The sequence below is a fragment of the Aethalodelphis obliquidens genome, unplaced genomic scaffold, assembly GCF_003676395.1.
Source record: "Aethalodelphis obliquidens isolate GAN/ISIS:26980383/991018 unplaced genomic scaffold, ASM367639v1 scaffold15, whole genome shotgun sequence".
NCBI lineage: Eukaryota > Metazoa > Chordata > Mammalia > Artiodactyla > Delphinidae > Aethalodelphis > Aethalodelphis obliquidens.
In genome coordinates this window covers 786,525-802,710 of record NW_020837959.1, presented here as the reverse complement: position 1 = coordinate 802,710, position 16,186 = coordinate 786,525, and the positions used below count along the sequence as shown (strand labels likewise).

Below are 16,186 nucleotides of genomic sequence, written 5' to 3'. Positions count from 1 at the left end.
CTGCCAGGACGGTGGGGACAAGTCCAGGGACATGTGACCGTGACCCCCAGGCCCTGCCCGAAGAGTGGCTGTGGCCTCAGCAGAACTCATGCCGGGGGTTGGGGGGTGCACGCGGCAGAGGGAGCTGCTCAGGTCACTGCTGTGAGGGTCGGCCAGTGCTGGACACCCTTGGGACCGGGCAGGGGACAAAACAGGTAAAATCCTGTGCTCATGGTCTCAGAAAATTAAATGAGATGCAAGGAGTGTGGGTTGCAAAAGAAGAAAAGCAAAGCAAAAAGGGGTGAAGGATGGGGGGCGGGGAGAGGGGAGTCCCCGCCGAGGTGGCTTACGGGAGGTGAGGGGACCTCTGGCAGGGGGGACGGTCCTCACAGGACCCCCGGGGGTGTCTCAGGGGGGACGGTCCTCACAGGACCCCCGGGGGTGTCTCAGGGGGGACGGTCCTCACAGGACCCCCGGGGGTGTCTCAGGGGGGACGGTCCTCACAGGACCCCTGGGGGTGTCTCGGGGGGATGGTCCTCACAGGACCCCCGGGGGTGTCTCAGGGGGGACGGTCCTCACAGGACCCCCGGGGGTGTCTCAGGGGGGATGGTCTTCACAGGACCCCCGGGGGTGTCTCAGGGGGCATGGTCTTCACAGGGGTGTCAGTCAGGGGAACCTCAGTCATGGAAAGGGATCAGAGCCAGTGCAGGGAGCGTGGACACCTCCTTCCAGGATCTGCTCTCGAGGGGGGTGGGGAGATGGTCAGTGAGGGGCGGAGGCGGGGCAGACGAGGTTTTCTTCTAAGATGAGGGAGATCGCAGCATGTTTGTGCTGATGGAAGTCGCCTAATAGAAAAAGAAAGATCGACCTTTTGATTCATGTGCACCTGCTGCGTGTCGCCGTGCAGGGCTTGGGTCCAGCACCCAGTAAATCGTGAGCGGGTCACGGAGCCGGGCTGCCGGGCTCCAGGGCCCCTCCCCTCGCGATTCTGGAGTCTGGGTCCCCCCTCCATCCACCTCTCATCCCCTCTCACCCCTCCCTGTGGCAAAACCGCAGCTTCCCAGCCGATCCTCTCTCCTGCTGAGGGCAGTCACTGGCGGCTTCCCCTGTGGGTGCCGGTGTACACATACAAGACATGCACAGGCACACGCGTGCACTCACACACGCAAGGTCATAGGGTCTTAGGGCTGCCAACACTGAGACAGTAGGTTTCTGGCCTTTCTCTGAAGGACAGATTTAGCCGTCCCGGACGCCCTTCCACACGGCGGTCCTGCAGGATCCCTGGGGGCATCCCCCACCTACCCGCCCTGGGTTTGGAAGATAACACCATGAGGATCACCTTGCTGCACAGCTGCCGCCCTCCCCAGCCCGGTGACGGCGCAGCTCAGGGGCTCCTAGATTACTGGACGCCGATAAGGACGCTAACTTTCCATGGACCCGGGTCAGATCACCCAGCTGCTCGGGAGACACAGGCACATCTCCCATCTGCTTCCGTGGTGGGCCGTGTTCACCCGAGGAGAGGTGCACGCAAAGAGGTCACCCACACACGGGCGTGCATCACACACAACACACATGTACATACAGGCGTGCATCACACATACACAGGTGTGCATCACACACCACATACACGTACACACAGGCGTGCATCATACACCATATACATGTACACACAGGTGTGCGTCACACTTCACACACACATACACAGGTGTGCATCACACCATGCACACTTACACACGCAGGCGTGCATCACATCACACACACACAGGTGTGCATCACACGCGACACACATACACACAGGTGTGCGTCACACACCACATGTACACACAGGTGTACATCACACCATGCACACTTACACAGGCGTGCATCACACATCACACGTGTGCATCACAGACCACACACACGAATGCTCATACGTGCATAGGAGCGGGTGTGCACTCCACACGCAAGCATACACACCACATGCGTGCACACACGTGCCCCCACTTGGCAGTTGTGTGGACTACGTGACGGGGAAAGGCAGCACACGTGGGGATGGAGCAGGGTCGTAAATGCCGTTTTGAGGCCCCCAGCCGTGCTCGGGACACGCCTACTGCCAAGCCCTGCAGCCAGGCTGCCTCGAGCCCTGCCTCGAGCCCCTGGCAGCACCTCCCTTCTCGCTGTGGCTGTGACTCCATGTGAATTTTCAGCTGACTTTTGAATATAAGGATAGAAAATGTGGCATGAGCATGTCCCGAGCAACTCAAACGCATACGTGAAAAATCGTTAGCTTTCACGCTCCCCACAGGAAACCACAGTCAAGCATGTCGCTCCGTCCGTGTGCAGATGCCCCCCCACAAGACAGGACAGCGCAGCCCCTTCCTGGTCGACGGCGTGTGGCAGGCGTCCTCGTAGACGGCGCCCTGCCTGTCCTGTGGCAGCTGTGCTGCAGCCTCGGGTGTGGATGGACCGGGCAGGTGAGCCCCAGCCTGTGGCCACCACCCCTCTGTCTCCTGCAGCCTGGCCCCCCACGTGGCAGGTGTGGTGCTCTGTTCTGAGGCCGGACACCTTGACGGTGATCCCGTTTGTGACAGCTCTCAGGCGCTCTGGCCGGGGGTGACCCTTCCCCGCGGCTCCCGTAATTAGCAACAGCTCTCAGGCGCTCTGGCCTCGTGTAATTAGCAAGTAAAGGGCCGTCCTTGCCGTGTGCTGTCCATTTGCTGTCCAGTGGCCTGGCTCAGCCCGTTGCCCCACGTGGCCTGAAGCTCAGGGACCCGTGCCCGCTGGGGCACCCTCTCCACAGGGGTCCTGTCTCTCTGTCCTCCCGACCTTGTTCTCCTGTGGAGCCAGAGGCCGCCCGGCTCAGGACTCTTCCTTTGTCGTAATGACCTTTCTCTGTCACCACCGTCTAGCGCAACAGCCACTGGCCACGTGTAGCCATTTAAATTGAAACTAACTAAATGTCAAAGCTCAGTCCCTGGGCCGGGCTAGCCGTCCTGCAGTTCCCAGGGGCCAGTGGCTGCCATCTCGGGCAGCTCAGAAGTGGGATATCCCCACCTGTTGCGCACGCGGCTGTGATGGGGTGGCATCCAGCTAACAGCGGCCATGCCCTTCACCTGTGGGGGGAAGAGCGAGAGACCTGCCCGGGAGGAGGGGTGCAGCCCTGCCCTGCTTGGGAACAGCGACAGGTCCCCGTGAGGGGAGCCCAGGAGGGGTGGGCGTGGGCTTGGGGAGCCCCTCCCTCGCTGCCGTCAGAGCGCCCAGGCTGCACCCAGCAGCTCGTGCACATGGGGCATCGCCACGCCCAGAGGCCTCCTCATCTAGGGTTTCAGCTCCAGGTGCAGAGGACGTGCCTGAGGCAGCCCTGGCACAGCTCAGGACCCACTTGCAGGGCAGGAGCCAGACGGCAGGCAGCTGGGGCTGCAGCAGCAACGTGGAGCCTCTGGCAGGTAACGAGGTAGCAGGGATTCCGGAGTAGCCGAGGTGGTGCTGGCGTCTGCGTGCCCTCGGGGGAGCAGTTCCCTCTGTTACAGGGAGGCAGCCGATAGTGTGTGCGTGTGCGCGTGTCTTTTTTTTTTCATGTATTTAAGGAAGCTGTGTGCTTGGTGGGTTCTTCCCCCAACGTAATTTTCTAGTTGTGGGAAAATACACGTACTTCTCGCCGTCCTAACTGTTTCTAAGTGTACAGCTCAGTGGTGTTACACGCACGGTGCCGTGAAGCAGACTGCAGAACTTGGCGTCTTGTAGAACTGAAGCTCTGTCCCCGTGAAGCGCTCCCTCCCTGAGCCGTGGGCCCCACCGGCCACTTTCTGTCTCTGTGAATCTGACTCCTCCAAGGACCTCGCGTGAGTGGAATCAGCCCGGATTTGTCACTCTGGGTGGCTTATTTCACCGAGCATACCGTCCTCAAGGTTCACCCGTGTCGTAGCAGGTGTCAGGATCTCCTTCCTTTTTAAGGCTGAGTAATGCTCCGTTGCATGGCTGGACCACATTGTGTTCATCCATCATCTGTTGGAGAAGGCTGTGTTTTGAGATAGATGAAAATCAGTCTTTGAAAACCAGGTGCATACCCCAGTTTCCTTCTGTGCCAGGTGGGTCCCTGTAGACGGGGCACGGGGCTGCACGTTAACCTCTCCGTTGTGTAAGAAAGACCCTCTACTACTGCACACGCGTCAGTTCAAACAAATCTTGAGTATGTTCACCTTGATGTTGATGTGGAAAAATAACTCAAATATAAAGAACAAAAAATGCAAGTTTTCGGGCTCTTTGGAGAAATCCCTGTGTTTTTGTAAGAGGTGGACTGTTTCCTTTGGGTCGTGAGGACGAGGCGACAGCCCTGCTGTGTGGTCAGGGCTCCCTGGCCGGCCCTGCTCTCCCCGTGTGCGTCTGACCCTGACGGGGCTGCTGTAGCCTTGAGGACAGATATGGTGCTGTTACCAAGTGTGAGAGAGTTCTTTAAAAGGGTCTGACGTTTTTCTTGCCGTTGTGCTTTCTGGGATGGAAAGCTGAGCAGCGTTAAGAGAACCGCATTGCACACGTGATATGATAACAGGGGCAGCTTTTGAATCACAAGAAGAGGGAAGAGACAGCCAGGAAAGAAAGGCTCAGGCTTGAATGCTCAGGGCTACGTTCAAAGTCACGGCGTTTGAACCCAGCAGGTAAGTCACAGGCAGAGAGGAAACGGGCTGCGGCATTTCGCTTACAAAAGGAAGACAGGGAAAGAAAACCTTTGTAACATTCGCAACCTCCGTAGACCAGGGTCAAAACATGGGATGCAAAGAGAGAAGAAAGGGCAAAGAAGTACAGCCAGGTGGGGAAGCAGGGGCGGTCAGGAAGGTGGGGCAGGTCCTGCCTGGACCCATTTGCTCCACAGGCCGGCTTGTGCCCCCCAACTCCCAGCTGCAGCCTCCACCCGTACCCCAGGCCCCTGCCTGGCCTGCCCACACCCTGCCCACCCCGAGGGCTGGCCCAGCCCCAGGGCCCAGCTGCTTGGCCAGGGCTCCTGGAGGAGGTGGGACCTTCTGTCCCACGGGCCCCTGGAGATGCACCGCACTGCCACCCGCCAGGCCGGGCTGGGATGGGCGCCAGCCTGCCGGCGCCTCCTTCCCGGGCCTGCCTGGCCCGCTGCCCCCCTTGCTGGGCTTGTTTCCCCCGCCTGGTGCCAGGCCTAGCTGGCCTCTGTGAAGGTGGCCTTGAGAACGCTCACCCTCACCCCAGCCGTGGTCCTTCCCACCGGGAGCTCTGCGCGGGCTGAGCGAGGCCAAGCCGGGCCTCGTGTCCCCGCCTGTCCCTGCTCTGTGACGTGTTGGGTCCGAGAGCAAGGTGCAGCCACGCAGGAACTGGTCACGGTGACGCCGGGTAGCCGTGGCCTCGCTGCGGGGACCCTCCAGGCCAGCCCAGTTCCCGGGCCGCCCCCATGCTGCCCAGTCCCGACGAAGGGGAGGTCAGGCCGCAGCTGGCCGTGCCTCCGGCTCCCCAGGGCCACCCGAGGAGCTAGCAGGCCTGGGGTGTTAGAGAGGACACCATGCTGCGTGAGCTCTGGGCCTTTTTTGATTGTTGGGCCCGAAGTGAGCTCGTCAGCCCCACGCAGCGGCCGGGCAGCCATCCAGTGGCCCCTCCGAGCGGCTGTTGGGACATTGCGGGCTGGCGTCTGTGCCTCCACAGGGCCGCGTGCAGTTTCCCCCACTGCCACCACCCTCAGCGCAGTCACCTCGGGCCCTGGCACACGAGGGACCCTGGGTGCTGGCCTCTTGTGCAATCTGAGCGTCAGCCACCCTCCCTCTCCCCTGGGCATGTGAGGTCACGGACGCGGGAGACGGGCAGACGGGACCCTCCTTAGAGCGGTGGAGGGCGGAGTGACGGGACCCTGGGATGCTGGGCCCTGGCTCCTGGGGGCTGGGCAGATCACACGGCCTTGCTCTGGGGCTGCAGTCATGTGGGCAGAGGGGGCCTTGGAGGGTCCCTACGTCCTTACATAAGGTGCCTTCTGTTACGCCTGTGCACCTCTGAGCCAGCGTTCCCAAAACGTGGTCAGAGACGGGAGAGCGGCAGGGAGGAGAGCGGCAGGGAGGAGAGCTCTTGTGGCCCCGAGCCAGGTGCTGGTGCACGGGCATCGTCTCCTTCCGCCTCTGGGGCCGCCCTGCCTGGCCCGACACAGGAGGCAGCCCAGGGGTGGGCGGGAGGGGGGGCAGCTTTATCCCGCAGGGTGGACTCGGCCTGGGGGGTCTGGACGCGGAGCCAGGCCGCGGGCCCCACCCGGTCTGTGCTCCCCGGCTGTGTGACTCTGGGCAGATGGCTTAGCCTCTCTGTGCCTCTGGCTCATGGTGAGGAGTGAGGGAGGAATCGCCCCAGGCTTCAGTGCAGTGCCTGCCGGGAGGGGGGACCCAGCGGGGCCTCGGCCGCACCTTCCCTGCACGACCCCACTGGGCACCTGCGGGGCCGCAGGCGAGTGACCGCAGGGCTCTGGCCCGAGTGTTTTCATACGGCGGGAGCCGGGAGCTGCCGGCCCGACCGCTGCCTCGCTGGGAAGCCCGCCTTCCGCGACACGTTTCTGTGGATCCAGCAAATTCCTCATATTTCTCTTGAAATTCTCTTTTTAAGAGATCGTGTCGTTGGCGCCTTCGCGTCTTCATCGTGTTTGCTGTCAGCGCTGTCCCCTGAGGTCGTGACGGACTTTTTACCGTCAGGCTTTCAAATGCGCAGAGCCGGTTAAAGACCCCAAGGGACGGGGGTGGGGCGGCAGGGGGACGTGGAAGTGACGCGGGCGGTGGGGCGCGAGGCCCTGGGCCGCGTGCTCCGTGAGTGGCCAGGCCAGCGGCCCTGCTCGTGCGTGAGGGTGACAGGCCGCCGAGGGCAGCGGGGTCAGCGCAGGGGCCACGGGAGGACGTTCCGGGCCCAGAACCACAGCTGACACCCTGAGGCCTGTTGTGGAGTCACGAGGGGTGATGGGGAGGCGGGCCGCTCTCCTGGAGCTCTGTCCCGGGGGAAGGGAGACGGCCGCACAGCAGCCGCCGCTGAATAGGGCGCACGGCGGGCTTGCCGCCATCGTCAGGCTTTGCTCCCGTGGCAGCCCTGGAGGTGAACACTGTTCGGGTCCCGCTTTTGCTTCTCGCTGAGTGGCCCGTCCAGGTGGCGCCAAGGAATGGCCCGGCCCGGCTTGCGGTGACAGGCCCGTGTCCCCGCGTGTGGCGTCCGCCCCTGGGCTGTGCTCCTCTCGGTAGCCCCCCACGGGCGGGTGGTCTGGGAGCGCATCTCAGACCCCTGTGCCGGCGGGGCCCATGCCTGGCAGGGTGGCCGCCTGCTCAGGGGAAGCGAGTCTCCTGCACCTCAGGAAGAGTGGGATCCCGGCGGCTGGGCCTCAGACCCGGGCCGGCCCCACGGCGCGGACCGCAGGGCAGCTCCCTGTGAGACGGAGGGAGGGTGGGGCAGAGTGCAGACACAGGCTGTGGAGAAGCCGCTGTGGTCGGTGTCATCGGGGGGCTGCGTGGGACTTGTCCCCCCGGGGGAGGGGCCGCCAAGAGGGGCAGGGCACCAGCGAGTGGACGGGACGGGGCCGCGCGGGCGCCCGATGCGCTGCCGCCTCGCGCCGGGCTGAGCCCCGGCTCCCATGGCCGAGGCTGCGAGGGCTCAGGAGCCCGCCTGGGGCTGCCCAGAGGAAGGCGTGTGCCCGTGACGCCCCAGGCTCCTGACCGCCCCGGCCAGAGCCGGCACCAGGCTTAGGGGCCGTCTCAGCTTCCACTGCCCTGCCCGCCCAGATCAGGCCCTGAGGCCGCCAGGCGTGGGGGGTGGGGCAAGGCAGCTGTGATCCCAGGTACCTGGCGCTTAAGCCCGAGTGGCCAACAAAATAAAACTTCCCTCCGTGAGAGCTGAGCCCGGTTAGAAGGCGGTTCTGTCGGGGCGCCGTGTGGGCCTGGCTGTGCGCGCTCTGACGTCTGTTTGTGCTTTTCCCGGAAGTCCTGTGCCGTCTGTGGAGCAGGTAACGCTGAACGGGTGGAGCCTTTCACCATCGGGTGCGCTGACACACAGCGGCGCGCACGCTCCCGTGCAGGCGTGGCTCTGTGTGTCCATCATCGGTGTTGCTCCGACACGGAGCACTTGGGCTGTCTCAGCTCTGGCTTTTGTTACATAACGTTCCCAGCAGGCAGAGCACCGCCGCCAGCCACGTAGTTTGTACGTGTGCCGTGTATTTCTGGTTTTCATTTACACCGTTGGTGTGTTCGGAGACGTGGAAATCAGCAGCTCCAGTCGGAGCCTCGGCCCCTCGCTCGTTCCTCCGCGCCGCCTGGCTGGCGTGGGCGCTGCCGCCCTGCAGCTGGCTCACGGTGCGGGCTTGTCCAAGGGGAGAAGCCTCCTGGTCTCCGCAGTGACTCAGACGCCGCGTCAGGCTGTGGGGACGGGACTGTCGTCACCGGTGCTCAGCGTCTCTCTCAGATGCTCCTGCTGCAAGGAGCCTCATCTTGTCTCCCGTCCCCAGTGGACGCTCGTGCACCTCCGGGCGCCTCGGGGCTTTTCTCCCCGAGCTGTGGCCGTGCCTTCAAGAGCGATTTTGTGTCGTGGATGAACTCAGGGACCCCAGATGCTGGGACTAACGTGACGTGTGGGTCATAGGCTCACTGTGAAGGGCTGGGCCGGCCGGTCCACTTGCAAGGCAACATGACCAGCTCTGACTGAACAGCTGGGCTCCAGGAAGCATGGGTCCTGCCCACCTCTCTGTGCCGTGAGCTGGTTGGTGTCAGGCTGGGAAATAAACAACACAGAGTCTGTCCGTCCGTCTCGGGTCAGAGCGAGCCCTGGAAGCTGCCCGCGAGCTCAGGGAAGCCCTGCAGGTGGCTCGATGCTGTCCTGGCAGTGGCGCCCCCGGCAGTGTGTGGAGCAGGCTGAGGGCCACAGGAGGAGCCGGTTTGCCCCGAGCTCTTCCCGGAGATGGACGGCAGGGCAGGCCCATCCTCCGGCGGCGCACTGAGCGCGGCTCTCTCCTCCTCTCAGCCTGCAGGATGCTGGCATCGGGTTCATCCTGGTCATAGACCGCAGGCAGGACAAATGGACCTCGGTCAAGGCGTCCATCCTGAGAATAGCGGTAAGTGTCGGTAACCGCGCGTGTGCCCCCCACCCCCTCCTCCTGGGCGGGTGGCGCAGCCTCTCCTGCCGGCTGGCACTTTGGGTTCTGGCCTGTGCTGCTCGGTGGGGCACCAGCTCGGAGCACCAGCCTGGGGCCTGGGGCAGGGCCAGCCACCCCTCCCTGGGTTCCTCGAGTTGCGAGCACAAGTGTGTGTGCACGTGTGTGCATGTCTGTGCACGTGTGTGTGCATGCCTGTGTGTTCTCAAGTGGGTTACCACTCTCGGGGGCTGTGTTATAACTTGACAACCATCTCCCCAGCTGGTTTGTCTCTGACGCTGAGTATGTGAGATGCTTAGGACACACCGTGCCGTCATTCTCGAGGGAAACCTTCAGGCTACGAGTTTGGGGATTACATTGAATAGCTTTTCCTATGTGACCTTCTCCTTCTCAACGGGCTGTTTCTTCTTTAGTCTTAGACTAAGGCAGACTAGTAGCCGTCCTTGGTGGCCCTCATGGCCACGTGGAGACCCTCCTGGTCCGCAGACTGCAGGCGGAAGAGCCGCTGGTCTGCGCTGCTGCTGTGCTGTTTTTAGCCGCGGGAATAGCTGAAGTCAGCAGAAGGCCCCCAGTCTTACTTGCGGCGGCGGCTTGGCCCGGCTCCCAAGCTGGGTGCGGAGCGCTTCTCCCCGGCTGAGTTTCACCCACCCCTGCCTCCCCACAGCCAGAGGACCGGGAAGTTTGCTGCTCTGCAGGCAGAGTGACCCCGACCGACCCCCGGTGGGGGGACGGTCCCCCAGGCTCTTGCTCTGGGTCTTGTTCTGGCCTCTGAGGGGCTGTTGCTGTGCTGGGGTCTGGATGTGGCGGGAGAACTGATCCCTCCTCCTGGCTGCCTCGTTACTTCCTCTGAACAACGCTTCAGGCCCAGTATCTGCCCCGACGCTCACGACCGACAGGGTCCTGTGCAAACCCGTCCTGGGGCTGCCCGGTCCCCGCTTCGTCCTCCTGACAGAGCGACTCCCTCACCGCCCTGCCCCTGCTTCCCGTCCCCACCAGGCACGCACTCTCTACGTCACCGTTTGTCTGCAACAAGTCAAAACGCTTGAGGATGTTTCAAAAGCAGTGTATTCATGTAGTATATAAGTGTTTCATCGTCAGCTTTCCTTTGTTTTTAAGTCCTTAGAAGCTCACAGAGGACGTTGATGTACCACCCCCAGTTGACAGCCAGCACGTCCGTTTCATTATTTTAAATTTTAAAATAAATTTGCGCGTGACGTCACCTGACAGCCCAAATTAAGGATTAAATTGTAAAAGCCACTTGGGTCAGATGCACAAAGGACTTAACGACACATTTTTCTTGAATCAATAACTCAGTAAATCAGTCCTGAGCTGGCGGCCAAGAAGCTTCCAGTCAAGTGTGTTGCTGTTTTGAAAGGTAACACTGTTACGATAACATTTTCGAGTCCAGTAATCTGCCCAGTTCTTCTGCGTTTGTCTATCAGTGGTTTGAACCACCGCTCGGGCACGTCGTGGTGTGCACGGGCGTCTGAGTCAGGCGCTTTGCCGTGATGGTCACGGGCATCCCCGTGGGGTCCAGGCCTTGCCACACGCCACACCCTGGGGGGCCCTCACCCAGAGCCAGGGTGGCTGCCACCCATCCCTCCTTACCCCCCCCCCGCGCCCCCCCCCCCCCCCGACCCTGGAGCAGGGCTGCACTCAGTCGCTGCCTGGCCTCCCTTCCTGGGAGGATACCCTCATTCTCTGTCTGCACGCCATGGGCCCTCGAGGCCACGGCCAGCCCCATCCGCCTTCGTGTGGCCGGCACCCACCGGGCCCGGGCGAGACGGGAGCACTGTGAATCTCTCTCAAGCTGGTCAGCGACTCCTGGTCAGACGATAAGAGATTCTCCAAATGCAGTGTTGTTTTGTAAGAAACAGATACATTATTTTTAAAACCTGAGTAGTCATCGAGATCGCCAGTGGCCCCGGGTAGACCTGTGTAGGGTCAGGCTCTCCCGTGGCCGAGCGTAAACATAGCTTTACTCTTCATCCAGTTGTTTGTTTGCTTGGTTGGTTGGTTGGTTTTTTGTGCTGCATTGGGCTTCACTGCTGTGCGCGGGCTTTCTCTAGTTGCGGCGAGCGGGGGCTACGCTTCATTGCGGTGCGTGGGCTTCTCATTGCGGTGGCTTCTCTTGTTGCGGAGCACGGGCTCTAGGAGCGCGGGCTTCAGTAGTTGTGGCTCGTGGGCTCAGTAGTTGTGGCGTGCGGGCTTAGTTACTCCACAGTATACGGGATTTTCCCGGACCAGGGCTTGAACCCATGCCCCTTGAATTGGCAGGCGGATTCTTAACCACTGCACCACCAGGGAAGTCCCTTCATCCAGTTTATAATGAGATGAATTTCTGAAGAGAGCTGGCTCATCTTCAAAACTTTGTGAAAATCATAACTGAAAAGTTAGGGGCTTCCCTGGTGGCGCAGTGGTTGAGAGTCCGCCTGCCGATGCAGGGGACGTGGGTTCGTGCCCCGGTCCGGGAAGATCCCACATGCCACGGAGCGGCTGGGCCCGTGAGCCGTGGCCGCTGAGCCTGCGCGTCCGGAGCCTGTGCTCCACAACGGGAGAGGCCACAACAGTGAGAGGCCCGCGTACCGCAAAAAAAAAACAAAAAAAAAGTTAGAGTTTTCGTGTTTGCACTGATTCTTATACAATAAAAATATAAATTTTTTCTCCTGTAAGCCTTAGGGTTCCCAATACTGCCTTGGAACTGCCCAGAAGTTAGCACTTTTCAGCAGAATGGTCAGAAATTCTCTTTGAACTCCAGTGGTTTTTGTTACAAGAATTCACTGATCGTATTAATGCCAAAAGTTCTATTTATATATTCAACACATTTATTGAGACCTTAATGTGTGCCTGGCACGGTGGGAAGTGCTGGGGACAGGGGAACATAGCAGGAAATGTGTAGACTAGTGGAGTGCAGGTGGCTGACATCGTGACCAGGTGCCGGACACACACACAGGGCACCGGAGACGGGCAGGGAGGTGGCAGGGGGCCGGGCCTTGCCGCTCCTGGTCTGTGCCCCTCTGAGCTAGGCGCGGGGTCCGCGCTGCACCCTGGCTCTGTGGTGGGGACACAGCTGGCACCTTGTCCCCGTGCAGGGGAGCAGGAGGGGGCAGCGCTGGCCCACGACGCCATCCCCTGCTGTGGACCTGGACCGCCAGCCTCGCTGGCCTTTGCTTTCATCCAGGGGAGCTTGGGGGGAAGACCAGCTGGCTTCAGCTGGGCCAGAGCCCTTGAGGAGGGGACATCTGTTGGCACCGGCCCAGCCTGAACGATTCCACCATGCCGCCCAAGTGAGCCTGGGCGCTTACATAATGCGCTGAAATTTGGGGCTATTTTAAGCCGCCATGTGTGCTGTCTCATGAGCTGAGATTTCTGTACTTCGGGGTGTTCTTTTCCCTTTTTTTGAATGCCTTTACCTCAGCTTGGAATAGAAAAATAAGGCACTGGAGGGTCCAAAGTCCAGTGTCGCTAAAATCAGACTTGCCGTGTCCCCACCAAGAGCAGAGCCCGCGACAGCTCACCGGGTGTCAGTTTGATGTGCGTGTCTGCCTGTCGCAGCTCACGGTCACAACCCACGGATGAGACCCAACGCTGAGAGCTCGAACGTTGCTCTTTGCCCAACAGTTGGATCAAGGTTTGGACCATCCTCGGATGGATGTATCTTTCATAAAATACCGTGTATACTCTTCTGGGATTCCATTTGAAATTGAACCCCTTTTTCTAAATTACAGGAGTTCGTGGAGGAGTTGGGGGGCAGCTGGGGACGTGGCAGCAGAGGGCGCTGATCTGTGTTTGGTGCCAGCCCGACTCAGCTGAGTCCGTACCCTAGAGCACACCTTGCAGGAAATCACAGTGAGAGCTGTTTCTAGTCTGCGTGGGGCAGAGCTCCACTTTTTGCTTGTCAAGCCTATGCCTTCTGTGTACAGAAAAGGTACAAACTGAAGTATCTGAAGCACCAGGATGTTTAGGTCATCCGGTAAATATTCCAAATGTAGCAAAATAATATCGTCCTAAACAACGCTGGTGACTTCCTACCGTGCGCCAGTTACTAGAGGTCTAAGCGCAGCTTGTGAGCACCTCTAGCGCAGGGAAGGCGGGAGCAGAGCAAGCTCCAGGAGGGCTTCCCGGCTGAGGTGACCCTGCTGAGAGCTGGGAGGGGAAGGAGGCCTCGTCTGGGCAGAGGGGTGGTGATCCGCCCCCTCGGAACAGACGGGAAGGCGGGGGGCCAGGGCCTGGCTCCTTCCGAGGGGCCTGGGGCGCAGGGGGTGGAACACAGGTCACCGAGGGGGTCGGGTCATAGCACCGCTCTGGCTGAGGATAACGGACGGACCGGCGCCTTGGGAGGCCAGCGTTGACTCTTGAAGAGCTGCGACTTCTAAGATAAGTAGCTCAGCAGAGCTGCTCTGTGGAGGGGACAGGGCGCCTCCAGCCCCGGGCTGTGCGTGGAGAGGCCTTCAGGCAGCTTCCCTTAAACTCACCTGCGCTGCCGGTGGAGGCTGGGCTTCCAAGGGCCGAGGCCGCCTACGGATGGGGTCGGTGGCTGGGGGTCCGAGTCCAGGCCGGTGGGCAGTGCAGGTCCACACAGAATGTTCTGGGGGAGGACAGCTCCCCTGACGTGGGGAGCATTTGGTCTCATGATCGTCCTCTGACCAAAGAGATGCCCTTCCCACCGAGTTCTTCAATGTCTTTTCCATAGCGGTGTTTATGGCGGTCTCCACGCTGTCCACCAGGAGGTGGGGGGGTCTTAGACGGCCCCATCCTCAGTGCTCACACACAACCTGCGTGGGAGCCACCCTGGGAGCGAGGGGAGGCCTCTTCTCACGTCAGCCTGTCTGATTCAGACCCTAGGGTTTTCATCTGTTGGCACTGAGACACCAAGTTTCAAGTCTATATTCATCACACAAACTTGTGTTTTTTGACTGCTATCAGACAAGTGTTATTGGTCAGGGTTTGGCTGCTCTGTTTGAAATCAAGTGTATAGTCAGGCTGGGTAGATGTGACTTCGAGCAAAACTTAAGAAAGTAACATGCACATGCACGTGGGGAGTGTTTTCAAACCCCGTTCCCTGAGGCACCGGGGTTCCACAGAGCTTCTGCTGCGTTCCACTGCGTTTAGCTGTTTTGTAAATGTAGGTGATGTCTTTGCATTGTCTAAGGCTCTTAGAATAGTAATTCAGAAACCAGCCTCTTTCTCTGCCTCCAGATTACATTTTAATGGTCCTCGCACCACCTCTCTGTTCCTCAGCCAGTGAAGGTCAGCCTCAGAAGAGAAACACTGTTACTTTCAGGTTACATAGAAACTATTGTAATCACTTGATTACTGAGTAAGTTACAAAAAGATGTTATTTTATAGCCTTCATCCCAAATCTTCCATATAGTTACTCTATTTTTATTTATTTATTTATTTTTGGCTGCGTTGGGTCTTCGTTGCTGCGCGCGGGCTTTCTCTAGTTGCGGCGAGCGGGGGCTACTCTTCGTTGCGGCGTGCGAACTTCTCATTCTGGTGGCTTCTCTTGTTGCAGAGCACGGGCTCCAGGCATGTGGGCTTCAGTATTTGCAGCACGTGGGCTGAGTAGTTGCAGTGCATGGGCTCTAGAGCGCAGACTCAGTAGTTGTGGCACATGGGCTTAGTTGCTCCGCGGCATGTGGGATCTTCCCGGACCAGGGCTCGAACCCGTGTCCCCTGCATCGGCGGGCAGATTCTTAACCACTGTGCCACCAGGGAAATCCCATAGTTACTGTATTTTTAAAACAAAGTTTTTGTTTGGGAATTTCCCAGAGCTTTTCATACAGATGTTTGACTCCAAGGGGGAGAAAATTAATTTGCAGCCATAAATTATGATTTAATTTATAGTTGTGTGTGTCTCATTGAAGTGTTCCCATTGGGCTGGGATCTCACAGTTACTCTCTTCAATATAAAGACTCAATCATTTAGAGACACGGAAAGACTGAAGCAGAGGACAGGAAGGGGACAGTCTTCTCCACGTTGACGGGACGGTGAGCACGGCTGGTGCCCCTCCTCCCGGGATGGAGTGGGCAAGTCCCCCACCCTGGGTTTCCTGGCCACCTGCCCTGAGTGGACCTCAGTGAAGGACAAGGGCTCGTGTTACCTTGTAAGCTCAGACCACAGCAGCTGTGAGGTGCGAATCAGGGCAATAGAACCGGGCTGAAGGCTAGAGAAGTGTGACTCGGTGTCGCCTCCAGAAAGAGACGCTGAAGGCGGTTTTCCTGAGGTAGTGGACGCCGGTCTCACACCTGGTGGGGGGGCTACACGGCCCTCTTGCTGATGGGCCAGAGCCCCCCCGTCGGGATGCCCACCTTCTCGTCTCTGTCCACAACACTCAGCAGGCACCTGCTCGGGTGCTGGCACGGGGGACACGCAGTCCTGCCCTCCAGGGCTGTGACGGCGACACCCGGACACATTAGGGACTGTGGGGCAGGCGTGCAGGGGCTGCAGGGGGGAGGGGTGCAGGGAGGAGGGGCGGCAGGTGACGGAGGGGCGCAGAGGGGAGGGGTGCAGGGGGAGGGGCGGCAGGTGATGGAGGGGCGCAGGGGGGAGGGGTGCAGGGGGGAGGGGCGGCAGGTGACGGAGGGGCAGCAGGTGATGGAGGGGCGCAGGGGGGAGGGGCGGCAGGTGACGGAGGGGCGCAGCGGGGAGGGGCGGCAGGTGACGGAGGGACACAGGGGGGAGGGGTGCAGGCGGGACGGGCGGCGGGCGATGGAGAGGCGGCAGGTGTAGGGCAGGTGCGGCCAGGCTGGAGACAGGGTGTGGAGTCACAGTGGTGACCAGCGCCGTGTGCTGGTGTGCAGAGAGGCCGGGAGGTGGGGTTGAGGTGCCGGAAAGCTCAGCTTCCAGGTGGCCGCGCGCTGGGGCAGAGCACACCTGAGCGGACGTCTGGGGGGCTGTGGTTGACTCACGGGGTGACGATCAGTAGAGGGGATTGAGGTCGGGCTCCGTGAAGGGCCAGGACCCCGCCGTGGCCTGGGGAGGGTGGCTGGAGATCAGGCGCGTGGCGGCCTGGGCGGGAGGGCAGGAGGGGGACAAGGGGGCAGGCGTGCGTCGGCCACAGGAGCGGGATGGCGAGATCCAGCCCGAAGATGTGAGTCGTGTTTGGAGACA

At 60.6% G+C, this 16,186-nt stretch overlaps 1 protein-coding gene across 3 annotated transcripts in view; it reads left to right on the top strand.

The window, feature by feature from the left end:
* Positions 1–16,186, top strand: part of MCF2L (MCF.2 cell line derived transforming sequence like) — a 118,365-nt gene that overhangs the window by 76,171 nt on the left and 26,008 nt on the right. For all 3 annotated transcript variants that reach the window (XM_027115796.1, XM_027115795.1, XM_027115797.1), the window contains exon 4: positions 8,941–9,031. In XM_027115796.1, the coding sequence (XP_026971597.1) occupies positions 8,941–9,031 (91 nt within the window). The remainder of the gene's footprint in view (positions 1–8,940; positions 9,032–16,186) is intronic.